Source organism: Tricharina praecox (assembly GCF_024521635.1).
Source record: "Tricharina praecox strain CBS 144465 chromosome Unknown BZA05scaffold_3, whole genome shotgun sequence".
In the NCBI taxonomy this organism is placed as follows: domain Eukaryota; kingdom Fungi; phylum Ascomycota; class Pezizomycetes; order Pezizales; family Pyronemataceae; genus Tricharina; species Tricharina praecox.
The window spans coordinates 1,266,706-1,290,327 of NW_026250405.1; the positions used below are offsets into that span (position 1 = coordinate 1,266,706).

Here is a 23,622-nt window from a genome sequence, read left to right on the forward strand (position 1 = left end):
TCAAAGCAAAGATCGTGATTGTAGTAGTAGCGGTGGTGGTAGTATGTATATGGGCATGTAACAAGCAAGCAAGCAGTAAAAGAGTGACTGAAGACCGGGTCTCCTGGCGTTCGAAGTCTGACGGGCGGGTTTCAAAGAATGACTTGATGTATCTCAACTGACCGAGAGGGGGCAGCAACAGATAGATCGGAAGATGGGGCCCACGAGATTTCGGACACGGGAGTGGTGAGGTCGGGACGGAGTGAGGAGGAGGAAGGGGAGGAGGAGGGGAGGGGAGGGGAGGGGAGGGGGGGGAGGAGGAAAGAAGGGGGGTGGGTGGGCGGGAGAGTGGGATGGAAGTGAAGTAGAGTGGGCGTGAAATGCGCTCTAACCACACCAGAAAGGATAGGAAACGGGGAAAGGAGGAGGACGAGGAAGGCGTTTACTCTTCGCGGGTTAGTTGGATCTATCGCCAAAACGATGGTAGTGGCAGTACTATCGGGTCAGTCGGTCGGCCGGTGGTTACTTTGGCATGTATGTGTATATGTGCACCACCACGAACGAGCCAGCCAGCCACAGCAGCCGGCGAAGACATGCGAGCACCCATCCCCCTCCCTCAATCCTTCCCTCAATCCTTCCCTCATCCTTCCCTCATCCTTCACCCAATCCCATCCTCGCTCCCTCCTCCCTCCTCGCTCCCTCCGTCCTTCCCATAGCCCTGGCCCACGCAGGCACTTCACCCGAGCATCTGCTCTGCCTACCTTATGCCAGGTACCACATCTGACAGAAGGGAAGGCATCCTTGCGCCGCCATCTCACTTCACCCACGCCCTGAAGCCTGAAGGTGCAACGCTGCACCGAGAGCGTTTAAACGCCTGTCCCGTCTGGGCATAGGCGGGTGCGCGCTCAGCCAATCGCATCTGCGCTACCCCTTAATCCCAAAAGATGAAGGAGGACGAGGGAGGGAGGGAAAGAGAGAGAGGGTCAAACCGTCGATGGCGAAAACAGAGAGAGAGGGAAAGCAAGAGAGAAATGTCCAGGGGTTGTTACTAGTATCTATGCGGACCCCTCCCCAGCCTCGATCGGGGACCCTGGTGCTCGGTGGCCACCACATCGGAAATTGCGGTCAAAGGTCTCTTATGTGGGTGCGGGTGGGGGGGGGATTCGATAGATATGAAATGGTGGAGCATGCGGGTGTATCATCGTGACGCGGAAGGGGAGGCTGGATTCGATGAAGAGGTGGCAAAGGGCGCACAGGCAGAGGCACGCGCGACGAAACGGCGAACCGGCGAAACGGCGAAACGAGAAGTGCACGATGTTTGTCGGTCGGTAACTGCTGGTAATAGCACTGCAGTAATAACACTTCTGTTGCTACCTATTCTCGCCATTGCGACGTTGATGTCGTGAGCCCGGTGCAGTAACCACCTACTGCGAAGGTATCTATGTAAACTCTCCAGAGATAGATATCGCCTTGGGTAACCTTCACCTTCACCTTCACCTTCACCTGCGTCGCGGTCGGTGGGTACTCGCACTGTGCACTGCGAAGGTGGTCTGAAACGCGTGCGCTGGGCTGTGCTGGGCTGTGATGTGCTGTGCGTGATACGGGCCCACCCAGCGCCAATGTGATTTTTGAGATGAACTCCAAGCATGGCGCATACATACAATCTATTCATCTATGAAGGTATGAGCATAAACGAGCCATGCTGTGGGAGCACAGTCGAATTCATGTTTATCTACCAAGTACCCACTCTATACTGGTAGTTACCTGCCGGATATATGGGCCAACACTTGCTGGGTGACGGGACTCGGGAGCGTGATTGCAACTCGAGGAGCTGGATGGGAATAGTTACCAGTACCTACCATTTCTGTGTTGTGGCCCCCGGTCATTCCTTCTACGGTACCTATACTCTGGATTCCGTTACGCATGATCACACTCGAGGAATTGGATGGGAATACCTGAATCCCATTATTATGTTACGGCCCCAGTCGTCAAAGTCCCAGCTTGGGATCAATAGTTCTACCTATATTCTAGATTCCGATACACATAATCCTACTCGAGACGCCGTAGGTATATCAGTATATCTAACGCATCAGCACTGCGGCTTTCGGACTTGACAAATACTGCATATGGGATTCAAATTCCGAACGGACTTTGTATAGTATTGTTTACTTTACACCGAACTTTCGGACCCACTGAGTGAGCTTCGAATGGACACGGTCCTTTCTGCTCACACCGGACTTTCGGACTTGAAAGTTGTGGATAAACACCGCCCCTTCTCCTCCCCTCCAAGTTCCAGGTTCCAAGTTCAAGGTTCCAAGTTCTAACGCCGAGGACCAACGCCGGGGACCGCTTTCGCTCCGACCGGAGCCATCACTCGATCCAACCACCGCTGGATTGCGCAAAAGTCAATTCGATACGAGTATAGTACTTACTCTAACGGATAACCAACCAACCAGCCGGCCAACTTCCAAGCAGATGCCAGATGCCAGATGCAGCCGCGCAGAACGTCAACCGACCGTCCCGCCCGCCCCGCGGTGATTCCACCCTCCGTCGATATGATATACCGACGAGCTCGGGGCGAAGCGTACCCACTTTTTGCTACTGTATGTACTGTAGGTGTTGTAGGCACTTATGCAGGCCATGACCACCTGACGTGTGTACACATGTATGTGCATAACTTCTGGAAGCGCCGGAACTGACGACCTGGGGATCGATTGGTTGGTCGGTTGGTCGGTGAGGCTGAAGTACCCTATGCATCATCACTCCCACCACTCCCACCAGTCCAACAGCTCTCTGATTCGCTGTGGTTACTCCCCTCTACATTCCTAGTACCGGTATCTAAATCAACGAACCACCCACAGCCGATTCCCGGGTACGAGCTGGAATGTGAGGAGGCGGTGATAATTTACCTATGCTAGGAAACTGTCTGATCGACAACCTTCGCCAGACTCCAGAGAATCGACAGGATCCGCGCGGAAATGGGGAAGGGCAGGACGTATAACTAATCGCTGAAACTCATAGATCATAGATCTGTAGACTGTGGGGTGCGCATGTACAAAGTATGCAGGAAGACTTTATTTTTTGTATGTAGTTATGCACATAAGCTTGAACGTCACCTAGGTAGGTACTCAGGTACCAGTATGTGCATATGTGCCTTTCGGATTTCTGCACATCTCATCGAGTTGACAGTTGACACCTCTGTCGGCTGTTTCCCATCCCGCCGTCACAGCCGTGCCTCGAGCAGCTCGGGCTCGGCTAGCCATTCCAGCCATTCCAGCCATTCCAGCCATTCCAGCCTGGTTGACGGAGTGATACTGCGTGATTCCATCACTCATATAGGTATTCGTTCTCACGGTACCCACCCGTTGTTTTAAACGGCTTTGCATATCCCACATGGTACATACCGATCTTGGATCTTTGGTTCGCGAGGAATGTCTTGAATCTTCTCTCTTGGCCTGTTTTTGACGAGAGACGGAGGGTCATGGTTATCGATAAATCCACCGATGGAAGTTAATAACATTGATGGAGTCACGACTCTGCAATCCTTTTTGAATACTGGATATAGCAATGCCCGGATTGCCTGCTTCCTGTAGCTGAAGCATATATAGTGGGATTGCGGAATGCGGAATGCATGGAATTGCCGGTTGTCGTCGGCCACGACTCACCGAAGTTTTAAACTGTGGAATCGCCAAACCAACCTATTGTGTGGAGAGTGACTCGACGAGTTTTAGAACAGCTGGCCGGTGGAGCACAATAGAACGAATGAGACTTTATCAATTGCGAAACCCGATCTATATACTCTAATAGGTGGTTCCCTTTGATCTCCAGAGCGCCAGCTGAGTAACCACCCAGCTGCCACCAGTAGCGCCGCATCTACCCCTCGCCCCCCACCACGTCAGTTACCCTACCCCTTCCATCTAATCCCAAAACTTCCACTCCTCAGCACCCATAGGTAGCCGCAACGACCGCAGCACCACCGACCTAATGCCGCCGTCGAACCCCCTCCTCGCCGCCGTGCTCCGGCCACTGGCCCTTGTCCGTGCGCCCCTCCCCGCCTTCACCGTCGCGCGCACACAACCCTTCACGACCACACCCGCCCCGCCCTTCGGCCTGCGCCCCAAGCGCATTTCCTCCTCCGGCTCCCCCGTCCTTCTCGAAGCCTCACGGGCAGCGGCACTCCTCCGGCGGCAACTCCCCGCGCGCACCGGCGCACTCGCCTACAAGACCGGTATGACCGCCCTCTACACTTCCACGGGGGAGCGAATTCCATGCACAGTCCTGCAGCTCGACCGAGTACAAGTGACCGCCGTGAAGGAGCGGGATACGCACGGGTACTGGGCTGTGCAGGTGGGTCTTGGTTGGCGCAATCCCAAGAACGTCACCCGGCCCATGCTGGGCCACTTCGAGGCCTGCGAGGTTTCCCCGAAAAAGACGCTGCGCGAGTTTAGGGTACGAGATAAGGAGGGCCTGCTGCAGCCCGGAACTATCATTACCGCAGATCATTTTACTGTAGGCCAGTTTGTGGATGTCCGCGCGAATTCGAAGGGGAAAGGGTTTGCGGGTGTAGGTCTACCTCTTCGTGTGGCGTGGGCGGGGTGTGGGGTGGTGGTGGATAAGTGTGCTGATGATGGTGATGCGCGCAGGGTATGAAACGTTGGGGATGGAGTGGACAGCCCGCGTCGCATGGTAACTCGCTCACCCACAGAGCGATGGGTTCGGCCGGTCAGTCGCAGGGAGGAGGTTCCCGTGTACTGCCGGGAAAGCGTATGGCTGGACGTATGGGTGGTCAGCAGCATACGGTTCAGAACTTGAAGGTTCTCCAGGTCGAGCCGGAGCTCGGTATTGTCATCGTCAACGGTACGTTCTACCACCACGGCAACACGGTGTGACTGCGGAGGTATGCCGGACTAACATGACGTGCGTGTAGGAGCGGTGAGTGGGCCGAAGGGCTGTGTGGTTGAGCTACAGGATGCCATCAAGAAGCCTATGCCCGTGGCGGTTGCGGCGGAGACTTCATGACCCGAGCGACCCTTGTACAATAACGTGTAATGTCACAATCGAACGCGGAAATAATCCCTTACAAACCTGTCACAATGTAGTATTTGCAGCGTAAAAATCACGGATTCTGTAGTGTTTGAACGACTTCTGAATTTCGATTTGCGATGCAGATATACGCGGTAAATTCACTGTATCATACAAAAAAAGAAATATTACCGATCGCCATCCCTTCCTTGAGCCCACCCTACAGTTCCACGTCGTCCATCTCACTGGGCTTGATCAGACCACCAACCCGCGCAGCCTTCTCCCTCTCAGCCCTGCGTGCCTCTTCCGCAGCGATCTCTCTGTCTTCAGCAAACAACTCAGTGTTGTCTCCGGCGGAGAACTCCTTGAGCTGGATCAGGAAGTCACGCAGATTCAGCTTGAACTTGACCAAGTCGTTGTTCAGCGCAAACAGCCCGTCAACAAAGGACTTCACTTGGTTCCTGTCAACCGGTTAGCATCTATCCGGAACCAGTAGCACTGAGAATACGTACGGCTGGAGGTGCGAGAATGCGCTCATCAGCAGGGAGGCAACGTACTCTCGCAGGAATTGCGAGTTGGACGTTCCAGCGGGGACCTGGTCAGTGTAGAGCGGCGCCTGGACCTTGCCCGAGTCCACAAAGTAGAACATGCGCGAAAGCAACAAAGCCTGAAGCTTGAAGCCTGGTAGGTGTGTTAGCCGTGCCCAAAATACCCACAATCACTGGAGCGAAGCTTACCCGCTTTGTGGTCGGCGTCGGTCAAGACGAAGAAGATATCCTGCAGGATCGGAATGAAGAACTGCTGGAAGAAGCTACCCGCAGTCTGCACGTCCGTTTCAGCAATGTTGTTGATCAATTCGATACACATGTTGAGACCGGCCGATTCCACCTCACGATTGTCATGCTTACTCGCCCAAAGACAAGCGTCAATGACGAACTTGAACTGCCGGCCGTCCAGCTTGAGCAATGCCTGGAAACAACTCAGATTGATCGCCCGCAACAGCTTGAAGAACTCCACTCGGTGTTCTGGATATTCGGAGAAATCTTTGTTGATCATCTCTAGGGTACACTCAAAGACATTCTCCATGATGATTGGGATCTTGTCCTCCATTAACTGCTGAAGCTTGCTGATGATGGTGGACATAACGTTCAGAACCTCCGCGTCTCGTGCATCCGGTACGTTGCGGTTGTAGTCAACGAGAACGGCATCCAGAAGCGGCGGTACGATGTTATTGTTCACCATCTCAAGGTCATCTGCTTTCTGGACGTAAATCTCGATCAACTTGAGAATCTCCTTTTTGACAGTGCGGAGTCCACGAATACGAGGCATCTTGGGAGCTACAGGTCCATCCCTTGCGATGCCCTCGGACACCATCTGGCTCACTGCACGATACATAGAAAGCATATCCATGTAGATGCGCCCGATCTGCGGGTAGAAGTAGGTGCCGACCGACGTGCAGGCCGAGACATTAGTCTTCATGATGTTCCCGATGATCTTGACTGTTTCAGTATTCTCGAGAATGCTGGGGTTCTGTGCGGCCTCCTGTATGATTTGATCCCACTGATGGAAAAGTTAGTATTGACCGGGATCTGATATCAGTAGTAGGGGCATACCGCTTGGTTGGGGAGGAGCATGAGGTCGGAAATCAGTCTCTCCTGAATTCCAGGCTGTCCCTGGGCATTAATCATATATCCACACGCTTCGTAGAACGTGTGAACCTGCTGCGGTGAAAGGTCGCAAGTTATGCGCTGCATGTTTCGCACAATTTCGTCGATGAACGGTTCTGTCTCGCCTGGCTGAAGTGCGACGAAATGGCGTCTGCATTTCTGCGCAATCTTGATGAACGTATCACAGGCCATGTCCTGGACACCTTCGTGGGTTTCGTGCATGAATTCGAATAGCTTGTTGACCACGGTCTTCAAGAACTTCCAGTGAGCCTTCAGGAACCGCGGGTATTGCCCAACAATGTACATGATATTCGAGGCCACCACGGCCTTGTTGTCCTTTCCACGCTTCATCTCGGTCAAGCCTAGGAGATCCTTGATGACGGTGACCAGAAAGCGCTTTTCGGTCTCCTCGTTCATGGCTCCTGAAATGGATCCGATAGCCCAGCAGAGGGTGTTGCAGTTGGCCCACGACCACTCGGAGCCGTCCACCTGCTTGGCAAGCTTCTCCGACATGATAGCCTCTGTGTCGATGACATCCAAGTGCGTAAGATAGACGAGGCATTCCCTGGTCGCCTTGTAGAGCTGGATGGTGTCGCTCTCCTTGACAAACTCACGTACGATCTCTCCCTCGTCGTTTTCGACAATTAAGACCTAGTTTCACTCTGGTCAGCAAGGCTACCCAAGATGCAAACAATCTTCATACCTCTTCGGGCTTGACCATCCGCTCGATCATGACCTGGCGAAGGTTGGTGAGCACATCGTGGTACAAATGCTTCCGCAATGGAAAGTTGGCGTGCATGTTGGGGTGCATGGCTCCGCCGCCGCCAGCGATACCACCGGAGATCATCTCTCGCATGCCGAGCAATGGATTCACGTCGGTCATTGGGATATTTTGCATCTCTTCATAGAGCTCTTGCACCAACTTATTCCAATACTCCAGGCAGATCTTGAAGATCTCACGGTCCTCAATCTGAGAAATCCGGATCAGATAGAAGTGAGCATGCGCGAGATAATCCTTGTTAGCGAGTTTCTCGATGAGCTGCTCAAATCGTCAGTAGGCGCCTATAGGGGATAGATAGTCCGGCTCCTCTTACCTGTACATGAACGGTGAAGTAGTTGCAGAGGAACAGCGCAAGGTTCTGGATGAACTCTTGATCCCTGCTGTTGCTGGTGTGGTATATGGACCTCAAATCGGTCGTGAGCGGTATTATGTTCGATACGCTAGTCATGACCGTCGTGAACATTTGTACGAGCTTATCGTCGTACTCGAACTGCTTAACCTGAAGGCCACCGATCTCAGTTAGGCACTTCATGGTGACGTTTCTGAACTCCGGTTGTTCCAGAAAACGTGAGCGGAGGGTGTCGATGATGTTGGTTTCGAAAATGTAGCCCAGTGGGATCCAATTGAGGAATCGCAGTAAAGTCTCCAGCGTAGCCTTCACCAGACTCGGCTGTTCGGCCATAGACAGCACCTCGGAACAAAGCTGGAAAATCGACGAGAACTCCTGACACATTGTCGTTTTGAGGTTTTTAGTCTTTGCTTGTGTCATCTGTTCTGCCGAAAAGTCAAACACCTCCTCGGAAAGCAACCGGAGGATAGCCATGTTGTTTTCGCAGATCGAGAAGTTCGTTCGGCAGGAGCTGATGATTTCATTGATGAAGTCTGGCCAGTCGTGCGGCCAATCCTGTTTGAGGATCGAGACAAGGACAAGATTCAACTTGTTGATCAGCAGGCGCTGCTGATGTAGGCTGTCCGCGGTAGAAGAGGCCTGAATGATGAAGCCCACGACGAAGTTCCGTATACCTATTCTGTCAGCACGAACTGTTTCCAGTGATCCGCGTTCGTTGCATGATGAACTCACCCTGCCGCTGTTCCTTAGGAAGCACCTTCCACCTGGTCTGAATCACGGTATCCAAGACCTGTAATCCGAGGACTGGGATCGAATTAGCACCAGACGCAGCAGAGAACAAATTCAAAGGACAGTTGGAGGGGGGCGGTGATATGCGGTACATTTGGTCTGGGGATAGCTGGCAGTCTCCAGAATCTTATCGACGAGGATCCAAGAGTCGGGATTTTCTCGGAACTGGTCTTGTTAGTACCCACCGACAGCTTCTGCGCAGCTCCAGAAGGCATACCTGATTCAAGAGTTGCTGGGCGTTTATTCTCTGGAAGGCCATACGGTGATCAGCAGATTGCGACCAAGTGGAGTCGCTGGACGTGAGCGGTTGTTACCTCCTGGCCAGCGCCCTCGTAGAACTGGCGGACATGCTTGTCCAATTCCTCGATAGACAGAGCAGCCATTATACTGTTTCGATCGGAGGACCCCTTTGAAGCGGAGAAGACTATGTGATTTGCAGACTCTCGCGAGGCGGGGGGAAATGCGGAGAATCAGCAGCGACAGGTGGTTGTTGTTGCTAAGGCAACGGCGGGGTTATCGGTGTATGGCGGGGTAAGTCGCGGAGGAACTGAGACTGGGGGGTTGTTGTAAGTTGTGCGTCTTTACGATGTAGAACACGGTATATGTGGAGAGAAGAGGGAGATTTTTTTCGGTTGAGCTTGCAGAGCAACTTGCTGGGCGATGGAGATGCAGAAGGTGTAGAGGAGTAGGGTATGTACTTGGCTTCGCGTTCGTGTAGATATGACGGGATTGGAGGCGTTGCCGCTCACTAGAGAGGTCTGGACGGTAGCGCCCAGAGCCGCATGTTAGCCGTCTGTTACCCGTCCGAACATCAGAGTCCGGAGGCTATGAAGAGAGACTTGGCATCGAGACACAGATCGGAGAAACACGAAGAAACAAGTCCGACTGTCCAATAGCGTGACTACCCCTGGAACCATACATCGACTCCATTGATCGCAACAGCAACTTACATCACGCTGCAGGTTCCCTTTGATAGAAGAAGATGAGAAATGCAGTGAGGAGGGCATCTCTTCATAGCTTTTGCGTTCCCGGACTTCCGGTGCTGCGGCTTATGTATCTCGTGAGTATTAAGTTTGATCATGCCTCCGTTCGGAGATTTGATCCTTGTGAGTGAGCCGCCGTTCCGCGCTTACCAGCACCCATGTGGGCATTCAATGATACGGATTATCACTCGGTCTGCCCGGTCCCCATCTCACGATGACATGTTTGTCTTTAGGATCGGTATGATCCAGATAGCCGCAAGCACTCAATGATTAACCGAAAATATTGAGGACTGGTATCGTAGACAGGACGGGGAGTGCATCGCCACGGTCCAACTGGGTCGCACGCGATTAACGACCACGTAAATAAAACAAAAATAAAAAGTCTTGACGATTAGTTTCGAAGGATTTGGCACGAATATCGACAAGCTCTTAAGTCCTCTTCAGATAGTCGAAGTTGAAAGCCGAAGTTGAAAGCACGGGTTGAAAGCTGAAGTTGAAGGAAAAATATCAAAGACCGGAAAGAGCCACAGAAAATCTATTATGTATCAGGCTTAACGCCCCGGTTGCTTGAATATGTTCACTTCATTCTCTTCCTACACGCAACTCTCCTACAGAGCAACCAGCGAACCAAGACAAAAGCGATGAGGGGCTCTTTAGGAGCTGCACCGATCTGAGACAGCGTCATGGCGGGACGGTAAGCCATGGGGGAGCTTCAAAATTTGCTTTCTTTCTCTCCTCTTCATATCGTCTCTCAGCACGAATGCACCAATATCTTCGCGCTCTACCCAGATATGCGCACGTCACAATAGCAAGGCGACAGCATTCCACGCCATGTAGTCTCTCTAAATTCTCCAGCTATCTGCTGGCCTGCCTAACAGTAGCCTGTTTGACACATTCGCCTCCTCCGCACTCGCTAACATTTGGTGTGGCTAATGCAGCATAGAAAGCTCACGTTCTCACGGAGCTTCTCGGTGTATGGGAGAGTTTCTACGATGGCGTTTTACTGTTTCTGCTGGAGGACATGATTACGTATCTGTATTTTTTTATGTGCATGGTGGTGGTAGGAGAGGAGGCAATTGTATTGTAAGTTGTCTCCTGGCCTGTCCAAAGTGGCGGTGCGTGCGCGGCCATTCTTTTAATGGGAGCACGTGAAATAGAAGCTCATAGCTCACACCAATCATTTCCCTCCCACCGCAGCCACCTCCACCACCACCAGACGCCCCGCCCTCCCCCACCACCTCCATCTCCATCCACATCCCCTTTTCCACCAACCAACAGCACTCGATAGCATAGCACAGCCCAACATGTCAGCCGACAATCCAGTAGACGTACGCTCACCCGCTCACGGATCCGTTCCGGGCCGAACTGACCTCTCGCAGCTTCCCGCGGCGCCCGTCGCCAGCCCACCCGCCGGAACCTCCGCGACCCCACTCCCACCACCGCCGAAGGCGTCTACGCCACTCGCGGCGCCCACCCAGCCCACGCGGCCGCTGTCGCCGAACTCGCAGAACCAAGCGACGCTGATCGAAGCATTCCCGAACATCGATGCGGCGGTAGTGCGGGCGGTGCTCGTTGCGTCGCGCGGCGACCTCGAGCCCGCCTTCAACGCGCTGCTGAGCATGAGCGACCCGTCTGCGGTGGTCGAGGAGGCACCGCCGCCGCAGCCCCCGCGCCCACGCGCCCAGCAGCACACGTCCACTTCCACGCCACAGAACCAGCTCGACGCTGATGCGCTGTATGCCCGCCAGCTGCAGGAGCACTTTGGTGCGCCCGCGCCGAGGCAGCATCTTAACGCGGGAATGGGCGGCGTGCGTAGGGCGAATACCGGAGGGAAGCAGCCGCTGAGGAGACATCCGAACGATGAGAGCGATGATGAGTACTACACCAACGACGACCGGGACCGTCCCAGCTTCTTTGAGGAGGATCTGCCCGTCATCAAGGAGAACATCAAGAAGGGATTCCTCGAGACCCAGGCGAAGGTCACCGGGTGGTTTGATGAGTTCAGGAAGAAGATCGATGGCGAGGATCAGCCCGAGGGATCCATGGGCAGGGCACACGGCGAGCAGAGTCCTCCGCAGCGCACCAGTGGCCAGTATGCGCGGACGGGAAATAGACGCCAGTATGGTGCCGGTGGCTCGTATGACGCCCCGAGACGCTCACGGGACGGATACGATGCGGATCCCAAAGTGCTGTCGGATGACTTCACGCACTTGAGCCTGAAAGACAACACCGAATGTACGTCCATCCTCTCGCCCCCTATCATATCACCCCACTAAAATTCACCTCTGTGTAGCCGCCCCCCGCCGCCCCAAAGCCAACCCCAACCTATTCCAGCCCTCGGCGACCACCGGCCGCCGCGTGTCGTTCGAGGACCGTCCGACCATGATCGACAGCACCAACGACGACGACCTCTACCGGCCAGCTAGCGCGACAGGCAACCGGTCTTCTCCCGCGGGAAACAGCAAATGGGAGCCGCTCAAGAGCGTCGACGCAGAGCCACTGCACAAAGACCCCTTCAGTCTCGAGGACAGCGATGATGAGAAAGACGGCCTCATCAAGGAGAGCGAGGAGAAGAATGTCAAGAAGCCGATCAGTGTTACTGGGCCGCAGGAGACGGGGGTTACTAAGAATCCGTAGCTGGGAGGACGCGGTTGGTTAGTGGGAAGTGAATCGAGTCTCGTGCTCACCTTACCTTACGCTTACTTCTTACCGTTGAGTGCTTGTTCCTTCTTCTTCTTCTTTCCGCCTGCAAAGTAGTGAGTTTTACTATATCGTATTTGTCAAGCCTGCCGTTTACCTGCCGTTTACCTGCCGTTTACCTGCCGTTTACCTGCCGTTTACCTGCCATTTCGCTTTACCTATGCTATGCAAGTATGTACCGTTTGCCATCCCGTTTATGTACCCCACCTACCACTACCACTGTCAAGCGCGATCCTACATACTCTACATGAGTAAGTGGGGAAACCTTAATCGCAACATCCCTCCGCCTGGAGTCCGCCATGATCCATCCCTCAGTGCTCACTCGTCGTCACCAGTATATGTAGACAGTAGCCACAGCACAAGCCACAAGCCACTAACCAGACGTCTGAAGAACCACTCCCATCACTCACAGCCCATCACAGCCCAGCCCAGTCGCATACCTACCACCCCGCAGCGCAACTAACTCTCATCATCCCCAAGCCCACACCATCCAACCGCCTCGCCATCTCCACCTCCACCTCCACCTCGGCGATTCCCCGCCATGCCTAGTTCCTATACCTACCTAGCTGTCGATGCGGAAGGTGGACCTCCACACCGGAGTCTGGAGAAAGCCGGGAAATTAAAATTGGACCCGCTACTATAGACTAAGGATTCCCCCGCCAAGTACGGACCGGCCGAGGCGGAATAGAGCTGGGAAATGAGATTTCCCCTTTGTTGCTTTTCAGTCTGTTGGAACTTGGGTTGGGCTATATCTACAGGTGTACTTGGTATATATCTAGGTGGGTGATGAGTTCTGTTGGTCCGTCGTCCTTCCTTCCTTCAGTGAATACACGGGTCGTGTGTTCATGAAAAGGAGACCGTCACCCCGTCCCCGTTGCTCCCCCATTGCTCCCATCCATCTGGACCGGAGAAGGAGGTGGTTCAACCTTCAACCGCGAAGTATATATCCAACAGGAAATGCACTAATACATTGAGGAAGCAAGCATTCTATGATTCAATTGTATATAAATTGCTCGAACATACCGACCGTATTCCCCCCTTCTTCCGAATGAGTAGAGTACCTAGAGTACAACACACCATAGGCTCCCAGAGCCTTCTCCTTTTTCTTCCCCCCAAAACCCCATCATCAAACCAGCGGCCGTAAAACTTCATGAAACCCATCTCCTTCTCCTTCCCCTCGCTCCTTCCTTCCTACCTCCCTCCTCCCTTCTCAAAAGGCCCAGTTCAGTTCTAGTTAAACGCCGACCCGGGTAGATATTCCCAGTCTTCCCCTCGGGGAACCGAAAGGAAAAAACATAAGAGAGGAAAGATAATAAGAAATATAAAAATAAAGAGAAACTCCAACTTAGAAGTAGCTGGCCAGCCATTATTCAGAAATCACACGTAGATCATCGACTTATAAACAAGAGTAAGGTAAAAGTAAGAAATGATACTCTAAACAGGAAAACAACAGAATCATCGCAGATGATCCGAGTTGCTTACTCGTCGATGGGGTCCAACCAGGCCCAAGTGATGGAGATGTTGCCCTCAGCGAAGTCGCCAAGGTCACCGAAGGCGGCCCGAGAAAGGTCGACGTGGTCCGGAGTCTGATAGGTGTTAGATAGAGGTTTGGGTGGTGAGGGTATAAACAAAGAGAGAAAAAACTCACGCAGCCAGGACATGTGTCGACGACGGTGGCGATGACCTCCTTTCCTCCGCGAGTGCACTTGATGCGCTTTCCTGTTTGTTTGTCAGATACCGGTGTACGAAGGGCGGGGATTGATGGGGAAAGGCACTAACCACAAAGCGGGTTGTTGTTGGGGTTTCCAGTGTCGTATTTCATCATGATCTCCTTGGAGATGGCGACGACAAGCTCAGAGTCGGTGTGCTCCTGGCCGCAAGATCCCATACCAGTGTCGTAGTAAGTGGCCTTACCATCGGTGCCGCCGGTCAGAGGGCTAAAGCGCGCAGGCTTGTCAGCAATTGGTCTCGAAAAACATATGCGGTGGTATATAAAAAAGAGAAAGGCACGGGGAGCCGAGCTCGGACTGAGGACCGAGGATGCACATACGTAGTCAATGTGGGCTCGGGCTCAGGAGTGGCCACAGGCTCAGGAGTGGTCTCTGGCTCGGGAGTGGTCTCTGGCTCGGGAGTGGTCTCTGGCTCAGGAGTGGGCTCAGGAGTGGTCTCTGGCTCGGGCGCCTCGGTTGTAGGCTCAGGCTTAGGAGTGCTGGTCGGGGGAGTGTAAGTTGATGTCGGCGTAACAATTTCCTCCTCTTCGGGAGCTTCCGGCTCCTCCTCTTCGGGAGCTTCGGTTTCGGTGGGTTCTGGGGATACGTACGTTGAGGTAGGCTCCGGAGTGTATGTGGTCGTGGGTTCCTCAACGCTGGTGGTGCTGGTGGACGTCTCCTCGGTTGAAGTGAAGGTTGTGGTGGGGGTGGGGGTGGGAGTGGTGGTTGTGGATGTGGTCTCCTCCTCCTCGAGGTACTCCTCGGTGGACGAGGTGAGCGTCGCAGTCATCTTCCGAGTGGGCTTCACCGTGGCCTTCACGTAGTAGGTGCTAGTGACGGTGACCACGTGCACCACATTCTCGTATACTGTGACGACCCTTGCTTCCCGCTCGCGGATGGGCGCAGCGAGGACACCGCAGAGGGCGGAGGCCATCAGGAAAAGAGTTTGCGTCTTCATTTTTGGTGGATGTAAGGATTGACTTGGGGATGAAAGAGGTTATCCGAGTGAGTGAGAGCGAGCAGGTTACTGGGAACAGCTGTGAGTGTTGCGTTGCTTCGATTCTTCTTTTATCCGTCGAGGGGTTGTAGATTGATATACAATGGGTCGGAAGTCTTCGAGACTTGAAGGAGTGATGTGGTTGGAGAGCTGAAGGAAGTTGCTCCGATTTGCTGTGCGGTGGGGATGTGCTGTAGAAGCTGGTTTTGATAGGTTGCTTTTTATCTGCGTGTTGTTCTGGACCTGAAGGAGGCGGACCGGAGGCAAGATGCAATCGATAGAAGCAGCGGGGATGGATGGAGGGATTGAAAAATCCTTGCTTGCACTGAGAGCGTGCAGAACGTGGGGTGTGAGGTTCAAAGGAATGACCGTGGGGAGGGATAGAGAGAGAGAGTGGGTGAGATGCGGCAGAAAAGCGAGGACTGGGTTGGTTTTGAGGGCAGGAATCAGCTTGGCGGGCTGGAGCCCAATGGGGGCTCACCAACTGACCAGTCCCACGGGGGGGTAGGGGTGGCAGGGGGGATTGTGGTTCGACGCCACAGACCATCACCAACAAGAGCAAGTACGAGCAAGTACGAGCTGGGAGGTGGCCATTCAGGAATAGCCGCAGCACTGCCGGGCGGGCGGGGGGGGGGGAGCCGGGAGATTTGTGCTGAGCCTTCACGAGTTAGACTCTCGCACCGTCTCGCACTCCCTCCCTCCCACCATCCCTTTCGCTCTCCCCTCGGGCTCGGCGGCCAACCATCCGGATGATTATGATGACGATGATGTTGATGATCGCGAGGGCTTGAGCTCTGGGGATCTGCTTCGCTTCATGTCCGAACGTCCGAGGCCGGAGCAGATAGAGCATCACGAGGAGATAGGCCGTGTAGCGCATGTCTGAATCTCGACTGCTAGCTGTCATGGTAGAGTTCCGGTTCCTGGAGATCCCAACTGACGATAGAGTGCACGGTATAGTGGTCGACACCGGTAGATTAGCAGAGCAGCTGAAGGCTGAAGCGACAAGCACCCGATGCAATCTATCCAGCGAAGCGCTAGAAGGCGTCCCATGCGCTCCGCTCGGACGAGGCAGGCATGTGTGAGCACTCGCCGCTGGATGTGTTGCTGCCTTTGTTTGCCTTTGGTATGCGAGATCTGTTGCTGCCTTTGCCTTTGGTATGCGGAATCTGCTGCTGCCTTCGGTGTGCTGCCCACTTCAATCTATTCCCGTATGCGTCGTGAGTTGTTTCGTCCATCCTCCTCCCCTCCTCCTCCCCTCCCCCTCCCCCTCCCCCTCCCCCTCCCCCCCTCATTCTTCCCCTCATTCTCCTCCTCCCCTCCCCTCCACTTCTCGTCCTACTCTACTGTCCATCCGCCTGTTTCCGTTCCGTTCACGTTTCCGTTCCTGCGCCGCGGTGTCGACGCAACAAAGTGCGAGAGGGTGTGGTGTCAGTGCCGCTAGACTCGAAGTTGCAGTGCCGCTGCAGGGTGCAGCGGCTGTTCCTGAGCACGCCTTACCGCACTGGGCTCGATTACCAGGGAACCGCCCAAACTTTGCGACACCCTTGGGCCGTAGAATAGAGTACGGGTACCTGAGTTTGACTAAAAGTAGATGGTCCTAAGAGACCCGACAAATTGTTGCGATGCGAGCCAGCAGCCACCACCACCACAGAAGAGCGAAGAGGCAACCCCAGAGATGCGGATGCTCCGGCAGAGGATGATGCTGATGATTATGGAGCAATGACTATTCAATAATATATATGACCTACCGGTATTCCACAGGGAGAGCGCATGGAGAGGCAGAGTGCACTGCAGGGTAATAGGCACTACTATATAGAATGGATGGGCAGACGCTCAGGAGGAGAGGCGTCGAGAGAGGCCCGCATGTTTCTATGCGCTTACCTTGGTACAGAAAGTACTCTATTCTATCCGACCGCATCCATTTTCGCCTCGCCTCGCCTCCACCGAAAAACACAGATGAAAAAAAGATGAAAAAAAAGGCGCAGAAGGCTAGCCAGTGCTCAGTACTACACCTACTCCATAGAAGCGTACTGAACAGCCCCAGCCCAGTCCCAGTCCCAGTCCCAGCCCAACCAATCCCAACCAGACCCCACTCCCCCAGCCCAGCCGAGCCGAGCCCAGCCCAGCCCAACCGTGTCTTCGCAGTCGATCCATCCATCGAAGTAATCATCATCCCCCCCCCCCAACCTAATCACGAACCTCTGGTTGCATGCTTACATACTCTACATACTCTACTCTTCTCCACTCCACTCCACTCTGCTCTGCTCTACATATCTGCACAGCACATCTGCTGCTGCATCGCGTTATGTACGTGGTCCCCTCTCGCAGGTTTCTTCCTTGTCTCTCTTCTCCTCTGGACTCTGGAGTCTTGCTTCATCGCATCGGCTACGTAGGTACCGTGCTCTACTGGTATGTACCTCTAGCTACCGTACTCTGTGCCGTCGACGACGACGTAAGCCTTCAGTGGCTTCGGTGGGTTCGGTGGAGCCTGGGCTTCAGAAGTATCTACTACTACTATCCACCCCCCACTCACTTACAAAGTACCTACGAACTCTACGCACTGCTGCGTCCACATGCGTTCTCCAGTCCCCGTGTCCCCGTGTCGTGTCCCCGTGTTTCTCTCGCCTCCATCATACCAAGTTCCAACGTATCGCTACATGTAGCCAACGTATCGCCATCCCTCAGAGACACCGACCACCGACCCTCCTCTGGAGTCTTGAATCTGCTAGATACATAGCCAATCCTACCGCGCGCCTGTCCCCCTCCCAGACTCCCAGACTCCCAGTGTGTGTCCCAGTAGATCACCGTAATCCTCCCCGCCGCCGCATGTACCTACCGGTAGCGGACCCTTCGAGTTCGAGCCCGAGTTCGGAGCCACCGCGCGTGGCATTGTTTGATTTGCCGTCCCCACTCCCCATAGTTAACCCGTGCTATCTAGGTGCTCATCTATATTCCCGAATTTTGGAGAGGAGCCCTATCTACAGCCTTACAGGCTACATACGGCTATACAGCCAGGCCTATGTACTCGTGTACTCGTGTACATGTAAAGTACCAGGTCAAAAGTTTTTGTACACCTCCCCAACAGCGCCACCACACCACAGACATATATCTCTCTAACACAACAACCACGCATTATATGGTAGTAGTAATTGGCGAATATCATGAATACATACTAATAAAGCTGCAACGAGACCTCCAGCTCGCTAGGCTGATTATTTTGTGCGAAGTAGGGTGGCTTGGCGGATTTCCCTTTCACCGAGGTAGGTCATTTCCCGCCATCGATACAGCAACCATAAGGTAGTATAAAAATATGTGGACCATTGGAAGGTCTTCCAAGTCAGGTAGAGAACTTCCATTGAAATCGGCACATAATTCTAACTGGTGGTGGTTGAGTAATGCCGTATGGGAGAAAAGTTAGTGGTGAAACTGGTTTTCACGCAATAATTTTGTATGGGGGCCCCATACAAAATCTGAAATCACTCTCCAACCTGTGCACAACACCAACCCATGCGCCACCAATCCGAAGCAAAAGTCGCCAGAATTCGTCCATGTGATGCATCTTGCGATTCTAAAGCTTCTGTGAAAGACTCGATTTTTTGCCGCCACGTGAAGGGAGGGTTTTGTTGCTTGAAAATGGGCATTTTTGGTGTAAAACGGCCCCTGTACAAAAACTTTTGACCTAGTACTTTATGTATGTAGAGTACTTTGGCTGCACATCTACGGGAAAATCCCGCACCGGCCGTACTCTACCGTACCGGTTCCTGCATGTCTGCATGTGCTGTATGTATCTACTGTGATGTGCTGTGCGTGGAAATCAAGGAAGGAAGAACGAAAGAAAAAATTCTTCCGGTGACTGCAGTCGCCCCGGCACCGGCCCCGGCTGGTTGGAGGCGAATGACGCTTGGAAGGCGTGGGCGTGGGCGTGGGCGTGGATGTGGCGGCCGCTTCGGCTGGTTGTGCCCAATTGGGGCCTGGGCGGGGAGGGGGAGGGAAGGAAGAAGGTTAAAGGAAACTTGAAGGAAGGTCAAGAAAAACCCGAAGCTGAAGGCTGAGGCGTGGATCTGAGACTGAGACTGATCTTCGTCAGCGATGAGGTATCATAGTAGATAGATGCTCTAGATACTCTAGGTACCGGTGTATCATGTAGGTATATGATATTTGCACATCGAGCGTCGAAATGGTGCAAGTACAGGGCCAAGAGTGAAGATTTTTCTTTACTCTTTCTCGTTGGCTCGATGATCATTGATCGCCAGGAAAGCGCATTCGGGTACCCACGGGCTACGGAATGAAAGCTTGGAGGCGAGGCGAGGGCCCGAGGGGATCGATCACCTAGGTCCTAGGAAGTTGGCGAGCGACTCGCCAGTGGACTCGTTGTATGTAGTACTCTACTCTATCAACTCTATCATAACCGATTGGAGGAGTGCGAACTCCAGAGAAGGCTTATGTACGGTATCTAGAGTAGAGTAGAGTACAGCCCTAGAGTACCTAGAGTGGAGTAGAGTCAGGCACCGCCCATCGCTGCTCGCATCTATCGCATCCATCTATCCATCGCATCCATCCATGGGATTCCATCTATCTATCCCTCCATTAGTTAAGGCTTGCACTTATTACTCCATGTTTTTCTATCATACCTATTACCTACATGCCCGCAATAGGTACGGTAGAGCACTTACGATATCGATACTCTATCGATATCGTTTGTCGCTCGCTCGCTACTCCTACTCCTAGTACCTATTCTACTTTACCTATGATAGCCCGAGCACGCAGTCTCACAGTTTCGCAATCAAGCTCGCAATCGAGCTCGCACGTTTCGCACGTCTCGCCTCGAACCCTCGAACTCTCGAGCCTGCGCAACTCGCCCGATCCCCCAATCGCCCAATCACCCAAACCCAAACCCCGGAAGCAAACGATCGACAGTCGACACGGCCGGCCGGAATATATCCACGGTGAAACCTTTGAACTTTCATGCGCAGGATGATGCGCGTGCGTACGTGCGGCTGGAGGTGGAGGTGGAGGTGGAGGTGGAGGTGTCTGTCCGTTTGGCCTAGGTTCCCCGCTCTCGATTCTCGAGAAAATAAACAAATAATACGGTGGGGTAGGTACGGTAGGATGGGTTGGATTGGAGGAAAAACAAAAACAAAAACAAAAACAGAAATAGAAACAGAAAGAAGATTTTCTTATCTTTGCCTTGCGTTGCTGCGTTGCTGCGTTGCTGCGTTGCTGCATGGGTGTGATGATTTTGTGCTATGGAGTAATAGTTGACTCGAATGGCTCGAATGGCAACATGTGTAGAGCACTCTATGGAACAGGAACACCAGCTCGCATGCTGGAACTGGAACTGCGAGTCTGGGAGGGGGATGGGAGAGCTCAGCGTACCGTAGGACCGTAGGTACCTACCATGTACACGTGTCTGAGTACATTCTTCCTACGTCTTCGGTACGGCCTCGGTAGTTGGATGGATGGTTGGTTGGTTGGTTGGTTGGTTGGCTAGTTGCTCGATGGATGGATGGTCTCGGTATGTAGCATACCAGTACTCAGGTACCTACTCTACTGGAACCTCTGCGCTGGGTGGATGGCGTGTACATCCATACATATGATACCAGGCACATGTCTCTCTGCCCCTCGCCGCTTCCGAAACTCGGGATTGTCACAGCCTCTGTATAATAGGTACAAGGTACCGACTGGACGGATATACCGGTACAACTACACGCCTATCGGTGGCGTGCTCGATCTCGACCACATGTTCCTCCTCCTCCTCCTCCTCCTCTCTTCCTCTCTCCCTCTTCCCTCGATTCCCCGTTTCCCCGATTCCCCCGAGATCTTACTCAGCCGAGTAGCGAGTGCGGTAGGTACGGTTCCTACTCGCTCGATGCTCGATTGCGCGGACAAGATTTCTTCGGTACTTTGCTTCTTTACTCGCACGACGAGTATGATAGGTACGTTTCTCTCCTCGGCGGGGACGAAGGGGTCTAGATCGTCGGTACTTCGCCTTCGGTGCTGAGTGATAGGTACATGTCTTCCTCTCCCTCTCTCTTCCCACTAGCGTTTCCGCAGGTTCGGTGGTCGGTGGCGTACACACGCTTGTCTCTGTATGTCTCTGTATGTCTCTGTATGTCTCTGTATGTCTCTGTATGTCTCTGTATGTCTCTCGTCGGCACTGAATGGGCTGGATCGATGCGGGAAGGGAGGGAAGGAGAGACACAAGTACAAGTGCTGGTACCAATGCTTCCAGTGCTTCCATTCCATCCCCTCTCTTTGTTCCCCTCCTCCTCATCATCCTCCCGCTCCCCCCCCTCCCACTCCTCTCGGCACACGTGCGTGCCTGCTGGATTTGATTTGATTGGATATGACACATTGACACCCAACGTCACAGTCAGTCAGAGCGAGACGGGACGGAGCTGAAATGAAAGGAATACCCATACGTATGAAGAATGTATAAAGTGCTGTTTGGTTGGTTGGTTAATGCCAGTGCACCGCGGTCCGCGGGCTGATCGCATTGTCCCTACATATTACTTCCCGCACCGTTCCGCATACCTACACTGGAAGTCTGGAGGTTTGGAAGTCTGGAACTACTACATTCCTACAGCGAGATAGAGAGACAGCGAGACAACGAGGTAGAGAGACAACGAGACAGAGTTCTACTCCTACGCCACTGCTCACTGCTTTCGCCTGGTACGTACTCAGCTCTATAGGTACCACGAGCTCGAGCTCGAGTACCGCACAGCAGAGTACCTACAGCACAGCGCAGCGCAGTGTTCCTCCAAACGCACACTGCAGACGGCTACCAACATACGTACCTGTGTACCTGCGTAGTCGGCCGAGAGAGGGCCTGCTCGGTGCACCTGTTGCCTGGTGCCTGGTGACGTGCGTACCTACCTGCTCCTCTGCTCCTCTGCTCATGGATTTGGAATTCCTGCGTTCTCTGCACGCACCCACTCCTCCGACCGGCTGACCGGCTGACAGGCGGACGCAGGTACGAATGCATGGGCGGTCACTCGAGGGGCAAGTGAGGGTTGTGATATATGTACTGTGGTTAGGCCACGGGACGGGGGGGAGCTCGTGACCAGAGATCGATGATGCTCTACCTATCCAAACAACAGGAAAGAGAGTGTATGTAGAAGGGCAAGTATATGTACAAGATCTCGCACGAATACATGTATCAATACCTAGAGTATCAGCTCTGCCCCAGAACCCAGACCACGAAGCACGACATCCGCGTGACTCTTCGTTTTGCGTTTCACGTGTCGAGTACTGCTGGTGGTGGTGGTCACGAGTGAGCGGGTGGGCTGGCGCGAGGCCGTGCGCTCGTGAGCCACACTCGCAGATCCGCCGCCAGCACCAGCAGCACCAGCACCAGCACCACCGCCGTCTGGCGGTATCCTCCTCATCTGTCCCTCATTACCTCACCCTCCGCACTCACCGCGCCTCCAGGCGTATGAAATATCACACAACCCCCGCCAACCCACCAATACCCGCAAGGCCATTAACCCACCTCTACTTCCTCCAACACCTGTTAGCCCTCCTCATTCATCCCTCCTCATCCCCCGCCTCTCCCCCTCCACCCGGAGTACATCTACACTGGAGGAATTAAACGTACCTTCGCGAACCCCGCCCACGCCGCCCAGCGCTTCATGCGCGGATCCTCTGGTGCGCCGAGGAGCTGCGCGAGCTCGGCGAGTTCGCGCGGGGTGGGGATGGGTTCCTCGTCGGTGCGGGCGGGGAGGCGGGAGGGCCCGGGGGCGAGGTCGGTCCAGTCGTCGTCTTCCCGCAGCGAGCACGGGGATAGGGGTTGGCATTTCGTCGTCGGGGATGCAGGACGGGGCGGCGGGCGGGTTCGCATCGGGGTTGGGTTGGCGGTGCGGTACGTACGGGCTGTGGTTGCTGTGATTGCTGCTGTGGGTCGTCGATCGCGCTCAGGCTGGCTGCTCGTAGATGCTCAGTGATAGATGATGGATCAATGCTCTCCACACCCGCCGCAGCAGCAGCCTCCGTTCTTATCAACAGCGTCTCATCCCGCCCATCCCATCCCTCGTGTCCCTCGCGTGCACTCACGCGATGAGGAGCATGAAGAGGCTGGATAATTGCACGCGATCACGGTGTAACCGCCTCTACCTCCATACTTTAGGTATCCAGGCAGTATTCCGTTCGAGTCACTCACTCACTCACTCATCACCTGCAGCATCAGCAGCAGCAGCAGCAGCAGCATGCGCATGCATCACTCGGGTAGGTACCCGTAGAGTACATATGGGCAGTTGTACCCGGTCCGGTGATGGATGGGTTGGGTTGGCACGGCCGAGTCAACACATGAACTTGAGCTACACCGTGGCCACTTCTCAGTGGTTATGATAGAGGGAGGGACTGTTGGAGAGATAGATCGTGATATCGATTCGGGCAGGAAAATACTATGGCCTTGTAGGTAGGGACATGATTCCTCTACATACCAGCACTGTGGTCCTCCAAGAAATTTGCGCATAGATGCGCATCGCGCACCCGTTTACTGTACATCATGATCTGCTGCTGCAATGACAAAAAAAAAGAGAAGAAAGATAGAACATAGAAACATAAAAAAGGGAATGTTCATTTTTTTTCTGGTCAAACAGTCTTCAACACTCCCGGTCCCAAACTCATCATCCTAATCAATCTGAT

General features: G+C 53.8%; 6 protein-coding genes across 6 annotated transcripts; 3 read left to right on the plus strand and 3 right to left on the minus strand.

Annotated features, from left to right (window-relative positions):
- Nucleotides 1-3,508: 3,508 nt before the first annotated feature.
- Nucleotides 3,509-5,090, plus strand: BZA05DRAFT_387274 (mitochondrial 54S ribosomal protein YmL9). Its single transcript, XM_051482557.1, has 3 exons — nucleotides 3,509-4,542; nucleotides 4,623-4,836; nucleotides 4,907-5,090. Exons 1-3 carry the CDS (start codon nucleotides 3,964-3,966, stop codon nucleotides 4,996-4,998), a joined length of 885 nt encoding a protein of 294 aa, XP_051343075.1. The 5' UTR covers nucleotides 3,509-3,963; the 3' UTR covers nucleotides 4,999-5,090.
- On the minus strand, nucleotides 5,091-9,435 carry BZA05DRAFT_387276 (CRM1 C terminal-domain-containing protein). Its single transcript, XM_051482558.1, has 10 exons — nucleotides 8,902-9,435; nucleotides 8,805-8,834; nucleotides 8,680-8,752; nucleotides 8,531-8,602; nucleotides 7,763-8,472; nucleotides 7,372-7,707; nucleotides 6,615-7,319; nucleotides 5,739-6,561; nucleotides 5,514-5,682; nucleotides 5,091-5,462 (listed from the first exon to the last, which is right to left on the minus strand). Exons 1-10 carry the CDS (start codon nucleotides 8,968-8,970, stop codon nucleotides 5,222-5,224), a joined length of 3,228 nt encoding a protein of 1,075 aa, XP_051343076.1. The 5' UTR covers nucleotides 8,971-9,435; the 3' UTR covers nucleotides 5,091-5,221.
- A 1,301-nt stretch (nucleotides 9,436-10,736) lies between these two features.
- BZA05DRAFT_428681 (uncharacterized protein) lies at nucleotides 10,737-12,420 on the plus strand. Its single transcript, XM_051486101.1, has 3 exons — nucleotides 10,737-10,898; nucleotides 10,950-11,805; nucleotides 11,864-12,420. The coding sequence occupies exons 1-3, from the start codon at nucleotides 10,875-10,877 to the stop codon at nucleotides 12,205-12,207; spliced, it is 1,224 nt and encodes a 407-aa protein (XP_051343077.1). The 5' UTR covers nucleotides 10,737-10,874; the 3' UTR covers nucleotides 12,208-12,420.
- A 1,328-nt stretch (nucleotides 12,421-13,748) lies between these two features.
- BZA05DRAFT_332170 (RlpA-like double-psi beta-barrel-protein domain-containing protein-containing protein) lies at nucleotides 13,749-14,185 on the minus strand (the record flags this gene model as incomplete). The annotated part of the gene is made up of 3 exons (XM_051480633.1): nucleotides 13,749-13,856; nucleotides 13,919-13,989; nucleotides 14,050-14,185. Coding segments are annotated over 3 exons (315 nt in total), but the record flags the coding sequence as incomplete, so codon positions are not given.
- A 6,429-nt stretch (nucleotides 14,186-20,614) lies between these two features.
- On the plus strand, nucleotides 20,615-21,124 carry BZA05DRAFT_387284 (uncharacterized protein). Its single transcript, XM_051482559.1, has one exon. It carries the CDS (start codon nucleotides 20,717-20,719, stop codon nucleotides 20,975-20,977), a length of 261 nt encoding a protein of 86 aa, XP_051343079.1. The 5' UTR covers nucleotides 20,615-20,716; the 3' UTR covers nucleotides 20,978-21,124.
- Nucleotides 21,125-21,662: 538 nt separating this feature from the next.
- BZA05DRAFT_415799 (uncharacterized protein) lies at nucleotides 21,663-23,188 on the minus strand (the record flags this gene model as incomplete). Its single annotated transcript, XM_051485337.1, has 6 exons — nucleotides 21,663-21,708; nucleotides 21,774-21,832; nucleotides 21,909-21,932; nucleotides 22,469-22,486; nucleotides 22,574-22,866; nucleotides 23,143-23,188. 6 exons carry the CDS (start codon nucleotides 23,186-23,188, stop codon nucleotides 21,663-21,665), a joined length of 486 nt encoding a protein of 161 aa, XP_051343080.1.
- Nucleotides 23,189-23,622: the final 434 nt, after the last annotated feature.